This window comes from Dreissena polymorpha, chromosome 15 (genome assembly GCF_020536995.1).
Source record: "Dreissena polymorpha isolate Duluth1 chromosome 15, UMN_Dpol_1.0, whole genome shotgun sequence".
Lineage (NCBI taxonomy): Eukaryota > Metazoa > Mollusca > Bivalvia > Myida > Dreissenidae > Dreissena > Dreissena polymorpha.
This window is the reverse complement of record NC_068369.1, coordinates 11496918-11522193: the sequence shown is the minus strand read 5'-3', so window position 1 is coordinate 11522193 and position 25276 is coordinate 11496918. Positions and strand designations below refer to the sequence as shown.

Here is a 25276-nt window from a genome sequence, read left to right as displayed (position 1 = left end):
CCGGCAATTGTCATTAGCTCTTCTTAGACTATAAACCTAAATGCGGATGTGCCAAAAATTATATTTACATGAAAAAAAAAAGAATTAATAATAGACTTTAAGGCTGGATTATTATAGAGTGTAAACCAAGATTTTGCTGAAAAAGTTATCTGGAACTTTGCATGTATGTTGAGAGGAAATCGATTACATAATTTCAAATTTACTAGAGTACTTTTATATTGCACCACATAAAATGCTTTAAAACTATAATATTGAAGTGCACATATAAACTTTATTATAGATGGGTAGGTATTTCGTGTCAATCTCTTTCACATATGAAAGAGCTGTTGGTCATGCTGCTTTAAGTACATATAGATGCATGACACAATTTAGATTAAGCAAAATAAAACACTAGGTATTTGCCAAGAGTCAAATATATACGAGCAGTAAGAGCGTAATCGTGCACAGCGAGACTTACTCTTGTAGAATTGAAACTCTTATTGCTTTCTTTCGAAATAATTTCATGTGTCCGATCTAATATGCAATATGCCCGGTGTTTTTTTGCGGATTAATGTTCCGTTTTAGATCCATAATTAACGAATGCCTCAATATTTTCAAAAATTAACACCGGAATAATGTTCACCGACATTATTTCATACAGATTGGATATAAATATTATAGAGCTTAACAAAAAATACATTAAGCCCTGTTCTCCCGGCACACGTGCTGGACACACAGGTGGTTAGCGTGTGGCTATGATAATAATTAGTGAAAACATCTTTTTGAATGATAAATAATCATATTAAAACGAAAAATCAAATTTTCTATATAAAAAAAAATCACTACCGTTTTATATATAACAAGGTATCCAACTCGAAATCATCCGAAAACGGGGTGCATCGTTTTGAGCAGCCATTACTAAATTAATTTTGCAGCGATTTTCATGACCCGGTCTTATTCAACGCAGAAATGAATTTCCTTTTAGGAAATGTATATATATTGTTATATTTCTACACATGCTGGGTCAAATTTTAAGAAATAAAGCTATACATAATTCGCTTGACCCAGTTGTTATCGATCAGACCGTATTTATGAATGAAATCTCCAGTTGTAAGGACACAACTCCGCATTGGAGCAATGAAATCACCCTTGTGTTTAAAATGTCAGTTGGTTGAAATGTATGTAAACAAAGGTTTGAAAATGCGCTGGACAGTTAGTTTTGATGCATAATTCTACGGCAAGCACGGTAAGAATGTTTTTTTTTCATACGTTTTATTGAATTATGGTATCGAGGTTCGTGAACTTTGCAGGGAAAATGCCCATTTCCCCGTGAAGATTTCAGTCATGAATACTGTCTGATCGATCACAGCTGGGTCACGCGAGTTGTGTATCGTGTTATTTTTTAAAAGTTGACCCAGTATTTGTAAAAATATTGCAAGACATATACATTTCCAGAAAGGAAATTTATTTCTGCGTTGAATAAGACCAAGATTGTGAAAATCGCTGCAAAATTGATGAAGTAATGGCTGTTTAAAACGATGCATCCCGTTTTCGGATGATTTCGAGTTGGATACCTTGTTGAATATATATTTAACTTATTATTTTTAAGAAAAGTTGATTTTTCGTTATAATATGATTACTTATCATTCCAAAATATGTTTTCACTAACTAGTATTATAGCCACACGCTAACCACCTGTAGCTGGACACTTTTAAAAAACACTATACAAATTCAAGTACTTATGCACTTAATTGATTGTAAACAATGACGGTTGAAATCCGTGCGTGGGAATTTTTCTGGTAACCAAGAGCGACGTCAACGTTCATGACAAACCTGTTTATATGACATTTATTTATTGATTTTTTCCAACTTGATTGAAAATTATGTTTTATGATATTTTAATACATGTAGATGAAGTAGTTGTTTTCTCAACGAGGAGTACAATAGTTGTACAGTACTAGACACGAGTACTTGTAACTTTCAGGTTTCTCTGTATACCACAGACATTATATAGTCATAAAATGATAAATATGTGTTTATAGAAATTGTAATTATAGCATGGTAAACAGACTAGAGAAATCTGAAAGTTTCACGCACAGGTTTGTGGCAATGGGGGTTTGGGCTACTTTATAAATATGAGGTCGATATGCAATGCACATCGGTAGATTACGTCTACTGTAATTATTTGGACTAGGGAAGGGCCACAATTCCAACACATCAGCCCCGTTATGTTCTGAATAAAATACATGTATAATTTCTTGAGTGCCAATTGCATCTTACAAATATCAAAAACATTCACGGCAGTCAATTCATTGTGTAAACTTACTGGTCTTCATGGCAATAATGAACGTATTTAGTTAATGGAGATTATATAACGAAGGGAACTAATTCAGCTTATTCAGTTTACTAGTCAAAATGATTCGGATGTTTTCGCTTTTTTTTCCGAAAAGTAATTTATTCAACATACGGAAAATAAACGCGCGCCACCTGATGTCATAATTTAGTAACTTGCATTCTGCTTACTGCCTGTTGCTAACTGCCGTTGTTAATGACGCTTAGTGGCAAAACCGATTATGACTGGTTTCAGGAATAATGAACACACAAACATTGGATAGTCACCAAGCATGTTGAAACAATCATCAAGTATAACCGATAGAGAACAAGCATGTTGGAACTGTCATGAAGCATGTTAGAATAAACATCACGCACAATGTAAATATTATTCATGAATGATGTAATGTTGCAGCAATCATCAAGTATAAACGAATAGACAACAAGCATGTTGGAATTGTCATAAAGCAAATTAGAATAAGCATCGGTCATAATGTAAATATTCACCACGAATGATGTAACTTTTACCTAAATATCCTTCCATAGACATGTGTTGTTACTAAAATAGACATAGAGATTTGAGCATTCGGAGTGACCTAATCATACTGTGCTTTAGCAGTATTACTGAATACCGTTAGTGCCATCGTGGTTACACATTACAATCCAGAGGGCGAGAACGCGAGAACGCGATAGTACGATGGCGACAATGTGACAATACGATGATGACAGGGTGACAATACGATGGCGACAATGCGATAGTACGATGGCGACAATGCGAGAACGCGATAATACGATGACGACAATCAGACAGTGCGATGACGACAGTGCGACAATACGATGGCGACAGTGAGATAGTACGATGGCGACAATACTACAGTTCTATAGTGCGATAATACGATGACGACAGTGCGAAAATACGATGACGACAGTGCGACAATACGATGGCGATAGCCGACAGTGCGATAGTACGATGGTGCCAATGCGATAACGCGATAGTATGATGGCGGCAATTCGAAAATGAGATGGCGACAGTGCGACAATACGATGGCGACAATGCGATAGAACGATGGCGACATTGCGATGATACCACGGCGACAGTACGATATGACTATCGCATTGTCGCCCCCGTACTATCGCACTGCCGCCATTGTATTGTCGCACTGTCGCATTGTCGTCATCGTACTAGCGCGTTTTCGCAATCGTACGAACGCATTGTCGCCATCGTATTGTCGCACTGTCGTCATCGTACTTTCGCGTTCTCGCATTCTCGCCCTCTGGATTTTAATGAGTAACCACAGTGGCCCTAACGGTATTTTGTACAGTAAAGTGCGTAAAATTTGGTTTGGAATAACAATTTTTATGCCGAAAACCCGACTTTGTTTTATAAGTAGTAGTCTAAATATACAATGAGTTTTCCGAGCATTAAATAAACATATTAAAATAAAATTCATGTTCGTATCAGTTGAAGTTCTTGTTAATAGTAGAAGCAAAGAACACAATAAAACGCTGATTTGGCTTACTAATTTGAGGCAAGAAAAAACACATCGCGCTATTATATATAACATATAACGCGCATCCGCAAAGTTCGAGCGCCCGTCTCGGTGCCGTCGTTTCCGGTGAAAGTTTCGCACAGGAGCTACCGAGTTAGGATATGAGACCACGAATAATGGCTTGACTTTATATATCAGTCAGCGTAGTACCTGACCAGACTGCGCGGTTGGACAAGCTAGGATGGACCAACTTCGGCCGCATATGACATAAGACCCATTTTCGCATGACGCGGGTCATCTGACCTTTATAATGTGTATATAGCTTTGAATGGAATTTGCACATAGTTTTTGGCATGGACTTATTGTTATGTTAATGTGTTGCACGCTTTCAAAAGCAGAGGGCATATATAAGATCAATTATACTACGGAGTTCATTTTCTGTTGCAAAATGAAATGCAATAAAGATTGTTACTCAGCGGTGTGTACAGTATGACAGCGTTGTCTGTCTGCGATGCATTTATACTGGTTCTAAGCTGGCATACTCACCAATTGGACTCAACCATCTGCTCGAACAAGAAATGATAAGTTCTACTAGCATAAACCTTTAATTGTAACTCATTTTAAAAATATTCATGTTATTTATATTATTCAATTTATTATTCAAAATTATAATTATTATTTCCTTTATTGTTGTTTTTCGCATTAAGAAACTTATTCGGCTTACGAAACTGAAAAATCCCATTGGAAAAAAATCCCATGGGAGAAAAAATCCCATGGGATTTAAAAATCCCATGGGATTTAAAAATCCCATGGAGTTTTTGTTTTTTTTTAAACACGACTAAACGCATTAAAATATCGTAGTTGTTCATCATTTCATAAAATATGATGTTTCTGAAAGTTTCATGAATAAATCTCTCAAAATAAGAAAAAAATCCCATGGGATTTTTTTCTCCCATTTTAAAATGGGATTTTTTTATTACTAAATATTTTTATATATAATTGGCATAAAACCAATATACAGTCCTTAAATAACGTTAAAATACTTGCAAACGCAAATAAAACACGTTTTTTAAAATGTTCAAAATCCCATGGGATTTTTCTCCCATTTGCAAATTATGGGAGAAAAAAAATCCCATGGGAGAAAAAATCCCATGGGAAAATCGAAAATCCCATGGGAAAATGCAAAAATCCCATGGGAACCCCAACTTTGCTTATAAATTTCATAGTGAAGAAAACGCGTTTTTTGAGTGAAAATAACCAATTATTAATCAACGATAAGACTTTTATCGCATACTATGTCTCAAAGTAGCAAATCTTTAAGAAAAAGGGTACTTAAGTTTGCGAAATTTCGGTTTCGCAAAGTTTTTCCGGTGGCCGTTCTCTTTTTAATCGCCTTTATATTAACAGAACAAATACTTTCCAAAAACAACTGACACTGACTTTTGTAGAATATGATTATACACGAAATGTATCACACTAGTATTTAATGTAGTTAAATAGAAATACGCATGCATTGTCGCACATATTTATATACTAGGATTTAACCAACAAAATATACCATACAAGTACACAGCTTCAAAGTTTAAATACATGTGTATCCTTAAGGGCTGTTCAATTTAAGTACGAATCAGCCCTCTTTCTACAACAAATACGTTAAATATTTACCTTGAACAAAGCTTACAAAAATGACGGTTTGGCAAATTCGAATCACAGGTGGATAGCGTGTGGCTATGACATTAATAAGAAAAACCATCATTTTAATTGAAAAATAATCAAATTATAACGAAAAATCAATTTTTCTGAAAAAAATTCACTATCAAATATATATATATATATATATATATATATATATATATATATATATATATATATATATATATATATATATATAACAAAGTACCCAACTCAAAATCCCACGAAAACAGGGTGCATCGCTTTGAACAGACATAACTTCATCAGGTGTGCAGCGATTTCCAGGAACTCGGTCTTATTCAACGCAGAAATGAATTTTCTTTGTGGAAATGTGCACATCTTGTAATATTTCTACAAATGCTGGGTCAATTTTTAAGCAATAACACGATACCCAACTCGCGTGACCTAATTAGACAAGATTTATAATAATTTATGATAATTGATATGGATTTTAACACATTTAAATTATATATGTATTTAAGAATGTATAATAATTTACTTATAACGTTATATAATATACAAAATGATGTATATGATATTAAAATGTTCGATGGTTTATTTATATATCCGGTTTTATATAATAGTTTATGATAATTTGTATATAAAGGTATGCAATATGTTATAAAATAATATAATTAATAAAAAAATTTATAATATTAAATTTGATTTTTTCTACAATATTTATATTATATTGTATTTAGTAGTATATATAATAAATTATTTATTCAGTTATATTTAGTGTATATGATATTATATAAAAGATGTTCGGAATAACGATCAAGATTATTTTTTTACAGAAAAACAGTTTAAATGATCCTCAAAGGCTTGCCTTTCACGGCAAAGTCTTGTTTACCCTCCGCATGTACTTTCTTTAATTGTCTGAGTGGACAAATGCCTATACAACTAAGGAATATGCACGCCATTCAACACACACCATTATATTGATTAAAACGCATGTCAACCTATTGGAATGAAACTATTTAGCATTGAGCTTTACTAAACGCTTAAGTATCTCTTGATAGTTCGATATACATTCATAAATTACACAAGTCAGTACGAAGAATTACTTACGGCATTTTCCGCATGTTCTCTTGCATATTGAATTGGACAAAGAACTGTTGGCACAAAACCCCGGCTGGGCAGCCAACAGGCCACATCCAGTGGTGTCAAGGTCCGCGCAGATTTGCCCGGAGGTCGCCTTCACTATAGACAGTTTAATGGGACATTTGCGATAAACCAAATACCGGTATCATGTAACATGCATTTGAAATCACCGTGAACAGCAATTCAGAACTTAGTCGGTATAAGGAAAAGGCTTTTGTTTTGTCCCATTATGCCGTGATTTGCGGATTTGACTGTGCACGTGCATCTCGGGTTTACTTACACGATAACAATAAAGCGATATATTTTTCAATTTATTGAATATATTTGGAAAAAAACTATATTATGTTACGTATCGAGTTAATGTTGGCGCGCTATTTACGGGTAGGATAAAGCTTAATTTTGACTAGTATTTAGTTTGCACTTTGACAATCCAGTTTGTTTGTTTTGTTTTGAATCTTTTTTCTTGTTTTCATGACATATTGACCATCGACTATTGACAGTGTCTTAATCGTCCATGGCTTAATTGTTAGACATGCAACGTCAGAAATACCTCTGTTTATATAGTAAAGCACTATTCTATATCAAGGAGTTTTTTTTATGTAATATTTTCATTTCAATAAAATATATTCTCTGTGTCTGTAAAATGGTTAAGTTACTTAAACAGCAAAATTTTGTTCTACGTTTACTTTTTAACATTTTTATGGAACTTAATGAACTAAATAAAAAAAAAAATTTAACAAACTGGACATATGTGTGAGTTTTACATTTTGTTATTTATGATTATCGAAATAAGATATTGTATGTCTAAATGCGATGTGCAAACCACAATTCTTATTCGCGAGTAAGGTTTTCACACTACCACACACATTTACGTGAAGTTACGTAAGGATTTGGTAAAGCAGGGCGAGTAAAACAACGCTGACGCCAAGCAATCCTTAGCTCAGACATCAATAAAACACTTTTAACACTTTAACGATATGCTTCATTTTACTGTTACTGTCTCCATGTACATTTAACACGTGTGCTATTCACGTGACAAACAAAATGGCGACGTCGTTGGCGAGACAGGTGTTTTCGCCGTTTTAAATATATATATATATATATATATATTTATATATATATATATATATATATATATATATATATATATATATATATATATATATATATATATATATGAAATCTTATTATTCAGTTCTAAGTATGTTAGGTTTTAAAAGAAACGATACTCGCCCATATAAAGTTATAAAAATGGTTATGTGTTTAATTTAGGATTACAAATTTACAAATATTGGAAAATGTGTATCCTTTTATTGCGCACCTTTATGTGATATGTTGTCTATAAATTCTGATTTCATTTGTTTCAACACGGTTTCTGTGTTAGATAAATAAGAATGATATGGTTATTACTAAATATTAAAATAAATATAGTGTAAAGTGTCTTAAACATAAACAGATTATTAAATATACGATTCAGCATTTGTAATTCTTCATTCAAACGAAATGACAAGTGGCAGATTAAAGCCAATGCTGCTTAGAGTCATAGGGCATGATGCAACCATCCGCCGCCCCAACCTCTCTCCTCAGCGGTAAAAATGTGTAACCTATTAAACACTTCGCTCCTTGCCTTTCTTTGGAGTTTGTTATGTGATTTAATGTAATTCTTTTTGATTGCACGTACGTTCCTAGCGTGTTGTTAATACGCCAAATGTTCAGTTATGATCAGGTATCAATAAACACAGATGTACGGTCGCGGATCTGACATCGTGCAGATTTGCAGAAAACAGAAATAAATTTTGTCACCGATTGGTTAACTTTGGAATTAAATGCGAATGTGTTGGTTTCATGATTTTCCCATTTTACAATTACTGTTAATAAATTATTGTTTTATTTTAAGGAATGTATGGATTATGGTATGCGTTATTGTCTTCTAACATGATGTCATGGTAAAGGCGAATAGTTGTACTTTTAGTGTCATCCAAACTTTGCATGAAATGTACAAATTGGGCCAAGCATTTTATCAGTATCAAATTCGAACGATGGATATCAACAATTTTCAATACGAGTTTTAATTTTCAGGCCATTAAACTTTCTGCGGTGTTGAGTTGTGTAGAACAACATACAACATATAACACATATCCATACACATAGTTACTGCACACTTAAAGTGGTACGCCTGAAGAAATGCTATTATAAACACATTAGTTGACTTGCAATTCTAAACTTATTCCGAATGTTGTAACACAGTCTATTCTGCAGTTAGCCGGCAGATACCATTTAAAGTATTTCTATATTTAATACTGTCAATTACTAGTTTGCAATATTTTAGAAATACGAAACGTTTGCTACAATTAATTAAAATCCGATTCCAACGTAGCTTACGGACTTTGTGTTTTTCTTAATGAATAAAAGTATGAAAATAAGTGATGTATATTAGACTTCACGCAATACCACACACACATATCAATAATGTGTTCCAGTATTATTCAAGGAATATGGATGCAGTTGCAAATTCTTTGTTTTATTATAGTATTAATTGCGTAACGGGCATTAATACGTGGGCAATCAAGTTGATTTCAAGTTTAAAATAGAAACCGCACATAGATCTTTACATATAATGGCAAAAGTTAACAATAAGATAAATTCATGTTATAAGTGACACATTTCAATCACAAGTGGTGTCTGCAATATTATTATATTATTGGGTGTGTGTAATATTCTAAATAATATCTGAAAACTACTGTGTTCATGAGACATATTTTAGTGCGTCACACATTCAATTACTATATACATATACGGATATGCAGAAAACACAAGTCATCACTTTACATGTATATCACCCTAGGATTGTTTATCATTGATGCTGAACCGAAACTAGTGTCGTCTTTGTTCCATACACGAGTACCAATAATTTCAATACACACATAGTTTGTCTGAATACACAATTACTATTACAGAATGAGATTGTATGCGATTTATATTGACTAAATCACGCAGCTAAAAACACTTCATGTACTTAGTGGGAATGTTATAGTTGAAATGTATTTATCATCTATATCACTTTATTTACATTTAATTCTTACCTAGAAGTGCTGTAAGAACGATCAGAGAAACAATAGTCTCCATGTTTTCACCATTCTATGGTAATTGACATGACCTATATTCTACAGGCAGACTAACAATTCTTATCTGTTCATTTGATAAGATGGTGCAAAACTCATCCACAGTAAACTATAGGCCTTTTCGTTATTCATGCACGCGACAGAAATGGTTTGAATGCATGAGATAGCTATGTGCTGCAAAATCGTAGTTTTGTAAGAACATGTACTATAATTTAGCTAGATGCAAATGTGGTCTGACGTAGTCATGGTGCATGTGCAGCTGTCTTGTGTGTTTCTGTTTTATAATTAAGATGTTTTAGTCTGCCTCACCAGTACTTGTCACCCTTGGTAAATCGTCATCATTTGCTGATATCATATTTTGGCTGATTGGCTAGTAGTTATGCGTTTAAAAAGGCAATTCCTCATTATGTGATTTTAGTATGTCATGTACCAATTAGAAACAGTGTGTGTGGTTGGTAGTAAGAACTCTGCGAAATAACGTTTTCGACCGACCTCTTTTTTTCAAACTTTACGGAAGGGCTTTCGTCAATTTTTGCTTAGTAACTTCGGAATTACATTTTCAATATTGTGAACGAAGGATTATGAAAAAGAATGTATGCCACTTTTTTTACTATAAAAAGGAATGTTGTCACAATGTATTTATTTATTCAAGATGAGTTAGGCGTGATTAGTGTACCGTATTGTGAGGAATGATTCTGTTAATATATTTATGTGCAGCTTTTTAATCGCCTGTTATCAGTGGAATACACAACTTAAATCGAGCTGTGTGTTGTTCGCTTAACATGGTTTTCAAAACGTCATCGCGGCACTACAGTGTCAAATTTCAAGTCACATATAATTTTCTCCGTTAGTCATTTTTTTTATCATTTATAGGTTACTTGTTTACGTCCTTAAAAAACAAAAACAAATTCCAGATTGCAACAATAGATGAAAACGATGTTTTTAAAACATTTTTCCACAGCGACTTGCATCAAAGTCTAATTTTTACCTCAGATCGTTTTACACGCATTTACAAATTCGTATGTGCTATCCTTCATGAAGACTAAACAGCAGACGAGTGTTCGTCGTCCTACGAATTCTCAATATATTGTTCTGAAACCAACATAATTACATTATCAGCTGTTACCTTGATCTTTGACATAATAACCTTAGTTTTAACGATGATATCTTGCTTGCTTACTTTCCACCCAAGTTGCAATTGGACCATTTTACATCATCGTAGGTCGAAGCGTTATCAAAATATTGTGTTCTGTTTCAAGCCGTGTTGACCGTATATTAACAGGCTTATTCTTACATCCCAAGTAACGAGCATATCAACTTAAATGACCATATGTAAAAGTATTTTCTGTATATCATGAGGAGAACAAATTTCTTGACAATTTTTTGGGGAACGGGATAATGCACTTGGCGTCTTCAAAATGCAAATGCGTCTTTGTTTACGTATATGCAATACCCTATAACAAGACCCTGTGACATTGAACGTGGTGATCCCAAAATACACAGGTGTCGCCCTATTTTAGAAGTTTCCACTATACCAAATTACATAATTTTACATACCAAGTCAAAGTTTGTTCAAAACATTTTGCGAAAAAATGGGCGGAGACAAGACAAGCCCCTGCAGCATTTACCTTTGACATATTTACCTAAAATTCAATATGCGTCTTTCATTTTTCAAAGTAAGTTACCATCATGTTGTTTCATAGTTGGAGTTAAAAGCGTCTTTAATATATCGCGCTGAATCAACAATTCTTCTTGACCGATCTACCGACCGACCGTTCAACAGGATGGTAAAGGGCAATTTAGCCCCGCTTCTTCTAGGTAATAATAATAAGTTCCTTGTTTAATTATCATTTTGTTATTTTAGTGTTTGTCTTAATTATTGAATCGTATTTTTTTAGTTCACGTGTTTCTGATAAACATTGGTATAGTTGTCCTCAATTGTTTTTTTGCTACATTGCGACTCGAGAGTTAAATGTATTACCTATATGATAGTATCACACATGTGACAAACAATGTATTTTTAATTTTAATTTGTTTCATTACAATCGTCTGACTCCAGAACAAACATTGCTCATAATCAAATGCATTCAATTGAGTTCTACAAATAATATAATTCCTAAGTCAACAATGTAAAACATTCCTCGTCAGCTACCCATTCCACTTTGTATCAACGAGACCGAAAACGAATAACGCTTTATACACCACGTGACCGCAGGTACTCTTGCATCGCCGTCCTGTCGTCATCAATAGATCTAAAAATAGATTTGAAGATTTGAACTGCACATTATAGGAAAAATGAAAATTAATAATACATATTCATTATATATTTAGAAGTAAATGTATCTAGTTTGTTTTCTATTATACATTTACGAAATGGAAATAACGTATTGTGATGTTCATGGTTTTTATGTTATTGATGGCCAACATAAACCTTTATTAGTTTGTTAGAACACACCACAAATATATCTACGGATAACTTGTTTTTTACTTTGCTATTTGACTTTGTTCGTGCACGTGTTCAATGCGTCAGTTGCAAGTACCACATGTTTAAGTGAAAAAATAACTGACTAAACTTTGTTTAATGGATATATTGTACAGTCACAATTTTGTAATTGTGTTTGAATTTCGATATTAAAAACTCAATATTGCCCAGTAAGACGACGGGTTGTTTCATATGATTCATCGCATGGGATTATTGAATAGAAAGTAAGAAATAGAAACTTTAGCCGCCGAAAAGAAATAATGTTTTGCAGTCATATTCTTTTTACTTTAAGATTTGATTTACTACAATATACTTTTGAAATTATGTTAAGAGGTATTGAAATGCCAGCTTTATGTTTCACCTGCGACGACCCATGATAAATAAAGGTGGGTACTTTTTCATATACCATGTCATACTAGTAATATGTATCATATTTGCATGTTTAATAACGTCGAAAACGATTGTTGTATTAGTTAGTTTAGTTTAAACCTATTTATTTTAGCTCGATTGCATCAAAAGCCTTAGGCTTAAATAAACGCTCTCGAGTCCGTTTCCTGGGCCTAGAACCAGTACTTGGTGTCTTTGGGGAAGATCTAAAGAACGCTCCCACGGTGGGGATCGAATCCGTGACCTCCCGGTCGCTAGGCGGACACCATATCCATTACACCACGGCGACCTATATTGTTGTATTGCATTCGACTAGATTTAGTTAAAACCTATTTTTTTAGCTCGATTGCATAGAAAGCTAAAGGCTTATTTGAAACGCTGTCAAGTCAGTTTCCTGGGACTACATCAGGTATTTGGTGTCTATGGGTGGTTTCTAAAGAACGCTCCAACAGTGGGGATCGAACCCATTACCTCCCGATCGTTAGGAGGACACCATATCCACTACATCACTGCGACTGGATTTATTGAAAAGTTCAATGTTTTAAAGCACATATATTTGGCAATATTATGTCTGATAATGTTTGATCAAAGTGTAATTTGAGAACATGAATGCTAACTCTGTAAAAAGTAGTTAAAATAGTTTTAGTAAAATACATCTAATTAACTGAGTAGATACCAAATGTGTATAAAAACCTTTAAATATACTTAAGCATGTAACAATGCATGGAAATGCAACAGCAGCAGGAGCTTCGTTGTTGAAATCAGACTGAAAGCAGCTCCGTTGAACTAGCAATTGTGAAAATTACGCGCTTAATAATGGCGTCAAACTCGAGGACAGTTGAACATATTTTGTTTGCATCAAAAGACAAAGGCATCAAACAACTTTCACAAGAATAAAGATTTGCAGTAAAATTCAACTTATTATAGGCGGCATAATTAGCTTCCCTAAGATTCATATTAAATATATTTAAATAGTTTCGCATACAAGAATTTAAATTCAGGACAATACATTGCACAGGTTCAATATATTATTGAAGATTCATAAATTCGCAGATTTCTCTTCCCAAAACTGTGTGTTCATTTTACTTACATGTCACTATATTCATTAGCAGTGCAAGACATATCTGATTATTGGTTTAGTTTTCTTCGTTTCCATCAAGACTAAATGGTTTTTATAGCAACCAATATTTAGAAACTTGAAGCACGCTATTTCGTCATATATTTGCAAACCGTACATATGTTTTAGCGTGCAACCTAGTGACTTCCATGTGTCTCATCCTAACTTCAATTTAGTTTCATGGCTGTGTAAGTGACAGTTACCTTTGAACACCGTTTTATTTTAATGCCTACACACGGTCTGTTTACGACCACTGACGATATTGAAAATATATTAGGTTTTTGATTATATTCATTGGTAATACTTTGTACGCGTTGGATTTATGTTGTTATCGTCAAACACGTAAAGTTTTGGGCGCTTGAAACTGACTGGTTAAATACACAAAATGTTGAAACCAAAAATTTCTAAAGAAGCTTTGGTAAACAAATACAGAATTGGCATGGTTACAACGCAACATATCTAAAACATTTACTTCATATGTTGGGATTGTTGCCTTTAAAAACTATGTATGAATGTATGCCAATTACTGAACATATTTGATAATATGTTGTGATGACAAAAACGTAATAAAATGCACTTCAAATTTACGCAAACTTAACGTTACGTTTCCTTAAATGTTGATTTGTCTCCATAGGTTGAAAAATAGATTAAGACAACAAATTTATTTAAGAGCCCTCGTACATTGAAATAATTTGAATCACTTATCTCAAAATATAAATGTTCAACTATTGGCGAATTAAAATATATCACGTATTGTTAAATGCTTTGGATTTCCTATGCATTGAGACTGTCTGGTTATTGGTAAATGATCATTAGTCGAGAACTTCGGGTTGAATTAAGATATATTGCCTGTTCGTGAGGCAAAAGTTTATCTGTATTTACATTAAAATACTTAGGTCATACGTTATAATACATGAATCCGTACTGTTTACTTTCTGTGAACAAATAACTGGACTTATCCGAATGATTCGTTCATGACAAGATGTAAAAGTGACATTTTCACACATACAGATTTTGGCATGTATTGAAGTTTAATGCTTTATATTGATAAATGTTAACATTGGATATAAAAGCTCCATAAAAAAATAGAATAAAATTAAAGACAGAAAAAAGTAGCCCTCAACTGGGCTCGAATCACTGACCCCTGGAGTAAAACTTAAACGCTAGGATCACTCGGCCATCCGTGCTCATACAATGAATGATGTACTTTATACTTTATACAAGCAATCCTCGAAGTGTCACAAAAAAAAGCGACAACAATATCACTCTCCAAATTATTCAATCGTTTCGCGTTGCAACGCTTTATAATTTTCAGGTTTTTAAATCGTCAAGAGAAGCATATAACGGACATTTTATAGCATAGTAAAAGTTCAGTATTACTGTTCCTCATAAATATTATAACGAAAATTTGCGAATCTGAAACAACAACAAATAATTATGTCATTTTACCAAAACGTGAAAAGGTCCGTTGAATTTTTATTCGATTTATCAAATCAACGTTATTGTATAATAAATAGAGACAATTAATTCGCTTGGATATTTTACACGGTCTCTTTGTAGCTTAGCCTTTTACCCGACGTTTTTCAGTTTCTGTACGACTGCAAAAATGGAATAAATCTTTAAAAAAATATATCTTGATTTACCGTTATTAATTTCAGACATTTGAATAGTATCGGTATTTGCCCTCAACAAAATGCCTCGTCGTGATTACATGTCTAACGCACCTAAAACGCATTTAGACATTTTTGTTAACCCATATATGCCTAGCGTCCTGAAAAAGGACATTGCAAACAGCGTAGACCCAGATGAGACGCCGCATAATGCGGCGTCTCATCTGGGTCTGCGCTGTTTGCTTAAATGAATTTCTTTATGGAATATTCTAAATATAGAAATAAATATACTTGACACCCCTAATTTTGAATATAAATTGATCCAATTTAGAAGGATGGGAGAGTCCACTGGGCATAAATGGGTTAAACTAATGTGGAAATATTTCAGTACTCGTTGTGTATAAATTTCAGCAGCGTGCATACATTTATAAAGCATCGAAAGTAAATTGAGCAATATTTCTGATACACTATTGTGAACATAATATTAAGGTATTCGATGTATATAAGTTCAAAATGTTATTAGTTTTATGTGACCTATTGGTTATTTCCTATGTATGTAAAGATTCGAAATAAGCTTTTATTTTAGGAAATGCGATCCTATATAATATTGTTTATTAAATAACATTACCGCCTAGATAAAAATTACGTGTGCTTTCAAAGGATTATGTTAATTTGTATTTATATTCTAAGAATACTATTGTATATTACATATTATTATGGTGGTATACCTATAAACGTGACAGAAAATATATGAATATTTAAGAATGTAGACGATTTGCTGATGTATAAGTCTGAACAAATATGTCTGTAAATATTGTTCTGTGTGCTATTTATGTGCGCTTAGAGTTTTCAATATAGACAGAAAATCGCATGTCAGTTTAATATACATATTAAGTACATGTAAGCATGATGCCCGATCAGTTTAATTTTTATCTCGCCAATGGTTTTGCTCATAATATGAATTGTTCGTTATCAACTATTATAAAACAAACTTTAACTTTTCATTATAACGATAAATGTTTCCTACAATATTGCATTTTTTTTCAAACATTCAGTTGCACATTGAAAAAAAAATCTTAAATATATTCGTGACGTATTTGTATGGACACATACAACCTTCTTTTATCGCATCTTGAATCGTTTGATAATTCTTAAATGTATGCTTATGGAAAACGAAGAAAAAACGCTTTAAGTATACTTCTCGTGAAACGGTGTATTTTACCTTGCTAAGGAATCGTCTTCCAGTATTTGTGGTATCAACGTCTTTATCTCGAGCAGAAGGTCGGCCTCTTCGCGAGGCAGTTTCTCCGAAGCTTCCGCTCCTCTTAAGATGTGTTGGTTGTCATCAAAAAAATCATTTGCAAAGTCTTTGTCCATGTCGTCATTATTGTCATTTAAATCGACCATCGCCCGTGATTGATCCTCGTCAAAATAAGGATCCTGTGACCTTTTGCCGGCGAAATGGTAGCCATTACATCGACACACGTTTCCACCCTTCCCGGCGCTACATTTTTCGGTACAAAAACTTTTTAAAAAGTCTCGTCTATCCCGGTTTCTTTTTGAAAGTAAGTTTCGCATGGCGTCTATGCCATAAATAGATCTTGTTTCATACAATAAACAGTTCGTTAATAATATTAATGCTATTATGGAGCATGCAAACGGAGCAGTTTTCATTTTTGTGTGTATTAACGAGTTTCTGTAAATGAATACAAAGAATTATTTCAAAGCACCTTGTACACGTCAATATTATTAAAATATTTATAACAATCGTCCATTTATTAAACGACTTGTGTCTGATCAAATTCACTGTGGTAGTGGTTATGTTTCAACGAAGACATTTAATTACCTTCGAACCAAATAAGTTGAAATTCCACAGCATAAAATCAGAGTTTATTTCACACTTTCGTTAATGAATTATCGTCTAGAGTCTTAGGATAATATTTTTGACGAGTTCCCGTTGAACACTGGTAAATTACTGTTCAGCTTCCGATGTCCACGCCTGTATGGCAGCTTTCGATTTAATCATGCTCTAAAACACAAACAATACCATACCTCACGACGACCTAGGTTTTAATCTAACCTCTTGAGCACGACTGCTGGAATTAATTAGCGCGCGCTGTCATTAAATATATCCTCGCGTGGTCGCCGTAGTGATCACATGACACGGCGCCATTTTAAATGCCAAAGCACTGACAAAATGAATAGGAGGATGCGATGCGATCCGCACCTCTTGCTGGATAGCGTCAAAACGTGACACTCTAAACGCTTGATCTTCGCATACAGTTATGCAATAGACGCCAATATCTGTAAATGTATGACGCCTTGGATGACGATTGGTTGAGGATTACTTTACAGCTAAATGTGAATGGTAGCTTACTCAATTACATTGCTACATGTATGTTCCATTTTTTTTTCGGTTTATCCCTTATGTTTTCGAAATATCCGAATATTGTTATTCAAAGAAAGAGAAGTACTCTATAAATGTAAGCTGTATTATTTAACATATTGATAATGTTTGAGTCAAACAATGTTCTCTTTCTATTTATGTATGCTCATATATGTGTTTCGAAATTCATTTAATAAGCCCCATTTCAATATAAATGTAATCTAAATAAAAATAAGTACATAGCAATATAAAATAAATATGTATTCCAGGTTATCAGTGTCAAACACGCATGCTTTTTAAACATCGCATGCTTTTTTATAACTTAAACATATAAAATGAGAGAAAATATACATTGTATGTGTATCTTTATTTAAATGTATGGATAAAACAGGATAATATTTTGAAATAAAGCATAAGAACACATGACAGTGTTGTTCCAGTAGTCATATCTATTGATCAAGAAAAACATGAATTGGAAAACGTTACACTTAATAATTTCTAACATGCCATACCTCGTCAACATTCGAAAAACATGAATTGGAAAACATTACACATTCGTTTTCGTACGTTCCATTAATTAATTGTAATCCGTTATAAGATGATTGTTATGTAAATATCGAAGCAGCCTAATATTGTTTTCTTTAATTGAATCTTTTGGTGCTTTTATAAGCTTTGACAAAGCGTTTAGAACAAAAGTCCACGTTCTCAATATGGAAACACATACGATATTGATTAATTGAAATATGTTCTTGTAACAATAATTTTTACGAGATGTACAATGAAAGAATGTTCCGAGCATGATGAATCATTAGACTTTATAAGTAAATCCCCTTCTCTATTTATTAAATAGTCAACGCAACTTATTTGGAAATGTGGCATGGAAAAAACAATGCACAACTCGAATAAGCTTACATTTAGGTTTATAATACTATGACGTACCATAAGGATCTAAAGTCCCGATTTCTTCCTTAGGAACAATTAAATCTTCCTAAGGAAGAAATAAATCTTCCTAAAGAAGATGTAAATCACCCTTAGGAAGATTTAATTCATAGGAAGATACATGTATAATAGCGCGCGTTAAATGTAACGCGTATTTTGATTGGTTGTTATTTTTAGCAGAACCCTGATTGGCTATAACATGTGTAGGAACAATTAACTCTCCATAAGGTAGGATTCGAAATTCACATGAAGTATTAAGATGACGCGGCTAAAAGGTTCAAAAGTCACGAATTCTTCCTTAGGAACAATTAAATCTTGTTTATATCTTCCTTAGGAAGATTTAACTGCTCCTAAGGAAGATATAAATCTTCCTTCCTTAGGAAGATATAAATTCTTGACTTTAGATCATCATGGTACGTCATTTAATACATTGGGTGGTAAGATGACGGTCGTACTAATTTGAACAGTTAGAATGCCAGGTGAATTTATCAGTAAACTCGTGGCGGCATAGTCTGATTTTCACCTTTACTGACAACGAGAAGGTCTTGTGGTTTTAAGAGGTATGGCATGTTAGACCTTATTACGTGTAACGTTTTCAAATTCGTGTTTTCTTAATCAATACAGACGACTATAGGAACAAAACTGCCATGTGCTCGTATGATTTATTTAAAAATGTAAGCCTGTTTTTTTTCTATATGACCTCCTTAATGTAAACAAAATGACAATGAGAGTGCAAAGTGCATGTTTAATATTATAAAATCAAAATGACGGCGTTCAAAAAGCGGACTATTTCGTTCTGTCACAGAGGGCATCAGTTTCAGATATCTTCACGTGAAATATCTAGGAACATTTAAGAACTATTTAAGGACATGACAACTTTCACTGCTTTTTATCAAAAATTGAACAATACGTACATAAGCTTGTCAAGAGTCACGATCTCCGATTTTTTTTTCACAACCAGTTTTTTGTACAAAACAAGAAAATGAAGTTCGTAAAAACAAAAATATTGTAATTTTTCGTTTTGAATAAAATTCAGGTAATTTAGGGGACGGTAATTCCCCTAAATATAGATAAAATATATGAGAAAAAATGCATATTAAATTTGTTAACGCATATATTTATATAATATCAAAGAAATGTGTATGATATCGTTAAGAAAATAATATATGCAATGCCGACACATATTTGTTCGATTTACGCTTCCACTTGTACAACTAAATATCGCGCACTTAAATAACAATTATACCATACTGCAGAACTTAAGTCGATACGGTGCAGGTGTACTTCATGTGCATTTCATTCAAAAAGGTTTTGCAACAACTTCGCGTTTTCCCTCGCTTTTAAAAATGTAATTGGGACAACTTTTTTTATTTTAAAAATATATTATATTTTAATGAACGTTTCTGAAAAAAGACTTTTGCTTTAGGAAAATTAAAAAAAACTACTTATATTAAATCTGTTTTTTAATATGTCACATCGTATTAGCCCCTTTAAGGTTGCCTCAAAGATTGAAAGTTAAATAGTCGAGCAAGACTAACGGACACCGGCCTACTCCCTTATACGCATTATCTCTTAAGTCCTTATCACATAATGAATGTGTGGTCTCCGAACCAGTTCCCATGCGCTTAGATTGTACAAATGTACACACACATTGGCACACATATTGGCATTCGTTTAGTTTAGTTTAAACCTATTTACATTTGCTCGATTGCATTTAAAGAACTTACCACTTATTTGAAACGCTCTCGTGTCCATTTCCTGGGCCCATTCTAGTATACAGCATTTCACAACTTTATGTATATAGCCAGATTGAAGAGGCATTTTTATATTAAAGTAAATTGTTTTTTGCGTACCAATTAATCATTGAAATGACTCTAACATTGTAATGGAATTTAATCAATACATGGTGCAAATAATTTTTAAGTATAAATTGCAGTTTATTACAGTAAATTATACATAAACTATTGAGTAGGGGTCATTGCATATTACTAGTATCTATTATTGTGAATTATTCATTTACAAGGTATGTTATCGCAACATCGTTACGAAAAACAGCATCACCAGGTGACTGATATTATTCAAAAGAACTTGCGTCACGATTTGTGTGGTTAAATAACAATTTTACATTCTAAAAATATCAGAGAGCAGAGTCACTTGACTTTTTCGGGTTCCACCTCTTATCTTTTATGGTTTTTAACGCGACGGTAAGTGGTGTTTATTTCCAAGAACTTTTGTTAACGCTTTATGCTGCTTATGGCGTTCTTACTGCATTCATACTACACGGCTATGTAAATAGTATGTTTTACGCAACGTGAAATGTTGCCACCAATTTCAGACGAATTCAAGGATTTATTCTTATACCTTAAGATATCGGCTCAAATTGCTAGAAAAACTGCCTTTCATGCACTTTAGATTTTTGCAAATATATTCCAATAACTTGAGATATTTTCAAAATAAACTTCTTAACGGTGTGATTACATTCTGTCCAGTCCGTGTGTAAACCCTTGAAAACCCCGTTGATTCTGCACCCTGGTATATCACCATATCTCGCGTTACTCAACACAATCTGAAATTTAAGCGATGAAAACTGCTAAACATTTAAAGACTCAGCAGACATTATATTGGATAAGTCAATCCCTTGTACATTTACACGGTGCCTTACCAATACGGATAATACTGGAAACATTTGTACTTTCGGATAATACACGAAACGGCAACGGACCATATCGGAAATAAACAAGGTAAAATGCAGGATGCGCCTAGTATTGGAAGTGAAATCGGCCTCAAAACCGCGTTAAAATGCCAAATGCTATTGCTCATGGAACATTATGGTGTTTCAGCTAATGGTTTACTTCAAAATTCGTTATGAAAATAAAACATTTCATCAAAACGAACGAAAACAAATGAATCATACCTACCTCATAGTCATTAAATAGTTTAAAATACTTGCTTTTTTGTAACTGGAAAGGAAAAAAGATATAATACTTTTAGTTAACATTGTTGTTATAATCATTCAGATTTATAATGAGATTGTAGAAAATTACTGGCAACTTAAAAAACGTGAGTATTTGTCATAGGGTAAAAACTAAGATGTCCTTTTACTATATTAAAATATATAGTAAAACACCTTTTCCATTAGTAGTTACATTTAAGTATTCATTTGTGTATTCAGTATTAATTAGGTTTTAGATTTTAGTTAAACTTACTTTGCTTCTAGTGTAAGAAGAAAGATAGCACTCCTATGAAGTAGTAAGAATAGTAGTTTGTAACCTATCGTTTTGCACGAGTACTAATACTATTCACCGCACTACTTCGCTACTTTCCCGCACTTTGTCAGACACACAAAGACAACGAACACGTACTGATCATGGCCGTACAGAAAGTACAGATCATCTTTACCGGCACATTCAAATCCATTTTTGTAGGGTTTAATAATAAACCTACAGGTAAATATTATTAATAAATGTCTATATAATTGTTCAAATTGTGTATTTGTATTTTGTATTTTATCATGTGAATGATGATAGAGTTTCTCGCTCATCATACCGCCTATTTTATAATGCACTGTGATTGCCGTTTGTATTATATTTATTATTATTATCATTATTATTATTATTATTATTATTATTATTATTATTATTATTATTAATTGTATTATTATTATTATTATCATTATTATTATTATTATTATTATTTTTATTTTTTATTTTATTATTATTATTATTATTATTATTATTATTATTATTATTATTATTATTATTATTATTATTATTATTATTATTATTATTATTATTATTATTATTATTATTACTACTACTACTACAGGAGAACCACGAGTTATTTGTCATTCCATCCGAGACGCCTAAAGGATTGTAGCTAGGCCGGAGACATATTTGCGTTTTAAAATGGTCGCATATTGGTTTCACGGGCACCGGATAACACACGAAACCACAATTTACTGGCACCGGATAAATTCCGGAAACACCACACTGGATCATACACGAAATCGATTGATACATTATACAGATTATTACGTGCTGTTCAGCATGTTTTATAAACAACATGTTCACATCGTATGTTCAACGTTTAATATAGTACTTGAAGTTGGTTACGAATTTTGAACTACCGGTATGGCTGCAATTTTCAGTCATGTGCTTGTAACTGAAAGATATTCATAACGACATGCGTATATAGGTGTCTCGATTGTGGGAGACAAAAAGCGTACCGTAGAACATTAAACGCAGATATTTGTTACGCGTATTATTTCTTGTAAGAAAAGCTTATGATCTTAATTTCCAGATATTGCGCAATAGACATTAAAGCACCCATGAAATGTCATTTCACTAGTACCACCTGTCTTATATTTAAAGTCCAATTAACCGCTAGATTTATTTACATTTTACTTTGTATATTAGGAGATGGCTGCATTGATGTAATTTGATTGGGTGTGTATTTCTTTGTTTACAGAAATCATGCATTTGAGTCACCATCGAAGCGCGGAAAGCGGCAACGAAAGTCTAAACGGTCCGATATAAGTAAACCGCATGAAGTCGCAAGGGGATGTTTGCCAATACGCTGTCACCACAAATGTGATGAATCAAAGATATTGCCGCCATCCACTCGTCTTGGCATAACATTGCAAGACAAAAGGATAGTGTAAATTTTATTCTGTCAACCTAAAAAGAGACATTGAACCTAACTTAATTAGGTTGAGTCAGTGTTCGAATCTGCAATTACCACATTAGGAGACCAAACTGTTCAACACGGAATAGAACGAACTATGTTTGACACTGTAAAAAAACAATTGTATTCAGTACAATTTTTTAGTTAATTCATGCTTGCATGGTTTATACAAAAAGTTCATTACTTTACAAACACTTCAAGAATGTGTCTTTTAAAGTAATAGACATACAAGTTGTAAACGTATAACTACAAAATTTCAACATGTTTTGTACAAATCAAATTCAATAATGTTAAACTTTACCTCAAACCATACACTTTTTCCACGTAGTGAAACTCTTTTGTTAATCCAATCCAATCTTTGTTTCAAATATTTTCTAAAATTAATTAAATATATAGAGAAATGAATACACTTTTATTAGAATATTTAAGAGTTCATAACATTAATTTTAAAATTGTGTCATTTAACATTAAAAGATGTCTGACATGGTAACAATTATGTACGTTGTAAACATGACAAGATAAGGGATATCATATATTTATGTAAATGCATTTTTAATTGATATGAATACTGTCTACTAACAGTATTTAAAAACTTATTATGGAACTCGACAAATACAGGATTCCAATAAGTAGTACACTGTATACCACTGTCGGCACAGCTTCACTATTTTCATTAGAGTATTTAAATGATGCGGTCTACCAACATGCATATAATCAATAACATATTTCCAAACATTATTGAACTACCGATAAATCTCTATGATTTCAGTAACATTGGCCTTGACATACTTCAACAAAATCTATAGACAATACACAACAGAAATTATAATTATTTTCTCGGTATATACAACAAACCTTAAATTTGTCGCAAAATTCTTTCACAAGCTTAAAAAAATATAATAAATATGTGGCTTACTAAATATCTTTTGTAGCTAATTCGTGTCCTATATTTGTTGTCACATATTTTGCACTCATATACTTATTATTGTTGACAAGAATTTGAACTTAACATTCTAAATGTAAACAGCTATCAAATGGTTGCTCAGTGGCTTTTTCATCTTCATGATTGTTGCAGTCCACCTAAAACAATAAATTATCCACTCCAGACTCAACATTGTATCTGTCAGCATTACTAGGGGGAACAATTACAGATAAAAACACACAACTCCCCTGCTTCTCTTCAGTCTCTTCAGTTTCAAACCCGAAAACCATCGGTCTGTCGTGACATTCTGAAATAAATTATCATTAATAATCATTATAGAAATTGACATGTGCAAGTGTTCCGACGTCATAGGATTGAGCCTATCAACTGACACACTTTTCCTCCGTGGATAGTTTACACATGCCATGGGCATAGCAGTTAAACAAAGCAGGATAAATTGTTCCAATAAAGTTTAAAGTTAATTATACTCAGAAATTGTACAATTACTCAGTCCACTGCTATACCCAATCCAAAAAAATATCGAACATTAGCCCTAAGTCTATTGAATTAACTTATGAACTGAGACTATACTTACCATATTCTATCTCGAACTTCAAAGTCAGATGTTAGGGCACTGAATTCTGGAACAAAAAAAATACAGTAATGAGTGAATTATGAAATGAAAACTTTTGTATGATGAACATACATCGTGTACAAATAAAAGAGATACTAGCTCTAAATGTTGATAATGAATTAATCCAAAAACGACAAATACCTAACTATGTGTGCATTTAAAGAGCGCAATTTTAGACAAGGGAAGTATTACGATTGGGGAAGTATCTCTTAATCTAAACCATAGGTTACACACAACTTATTTTACCTAATATTAAATATAATAATTAATTATAATTATAATCACACAAAAGTTAACAAAAATGGTTAAAAAGACTAATAATACGACAACAATAATATTTTACAATTAACACTCCTGAACTGGTCTTAAAACTTTCTTTTTCAAACTGTTATCGAATC

The 25276-nt window shown here is 32.8% G+C and overlaps 2 protein-coding genes across 3 annotated transcripts in view; one reads left to right on the top strand and one right to left on the bottom strand.

Annotated features, from left to right (window-relative positions):
• Window positions 1-9819, bottom strand: part of LOC127859977 (collagen alpha-1(XIV) chain-like) — a 69914-nt gene extending 60095 nt beyond the window's left edge. Inside the window, exons 1-2 of one of the 2 annotated variants that reach the window (XM_052397645.1) lie at window positions 9680-9819; window positions 6564-6695 (exon numbers count right to left, since the gene is read on the bottom strand). In XM_052397645.1, the coding sequence (XP_052253605.1) occupies window positions 6564-6695; window positions 9680-9722 (175 nt within the window). In that variant the 5' untranslated portion in view covers window positions 9723-9819. The remainder of the gene's footprint in view (window positions 1-6563; window positions 6696-9679) is intronic. The other variant, XM_052397644.1, reaches the window with a different exon arrangement.
• LOC127859987 (pterin-4-alpha-carbinolamine dehydratase-like) overlaps window positions 1-25276 on the top strand; it is a 65607-nt gene that overhangs the window by 16116 nt on the left and 24215 nt on the right. The window lies entirely within an intron of this gene.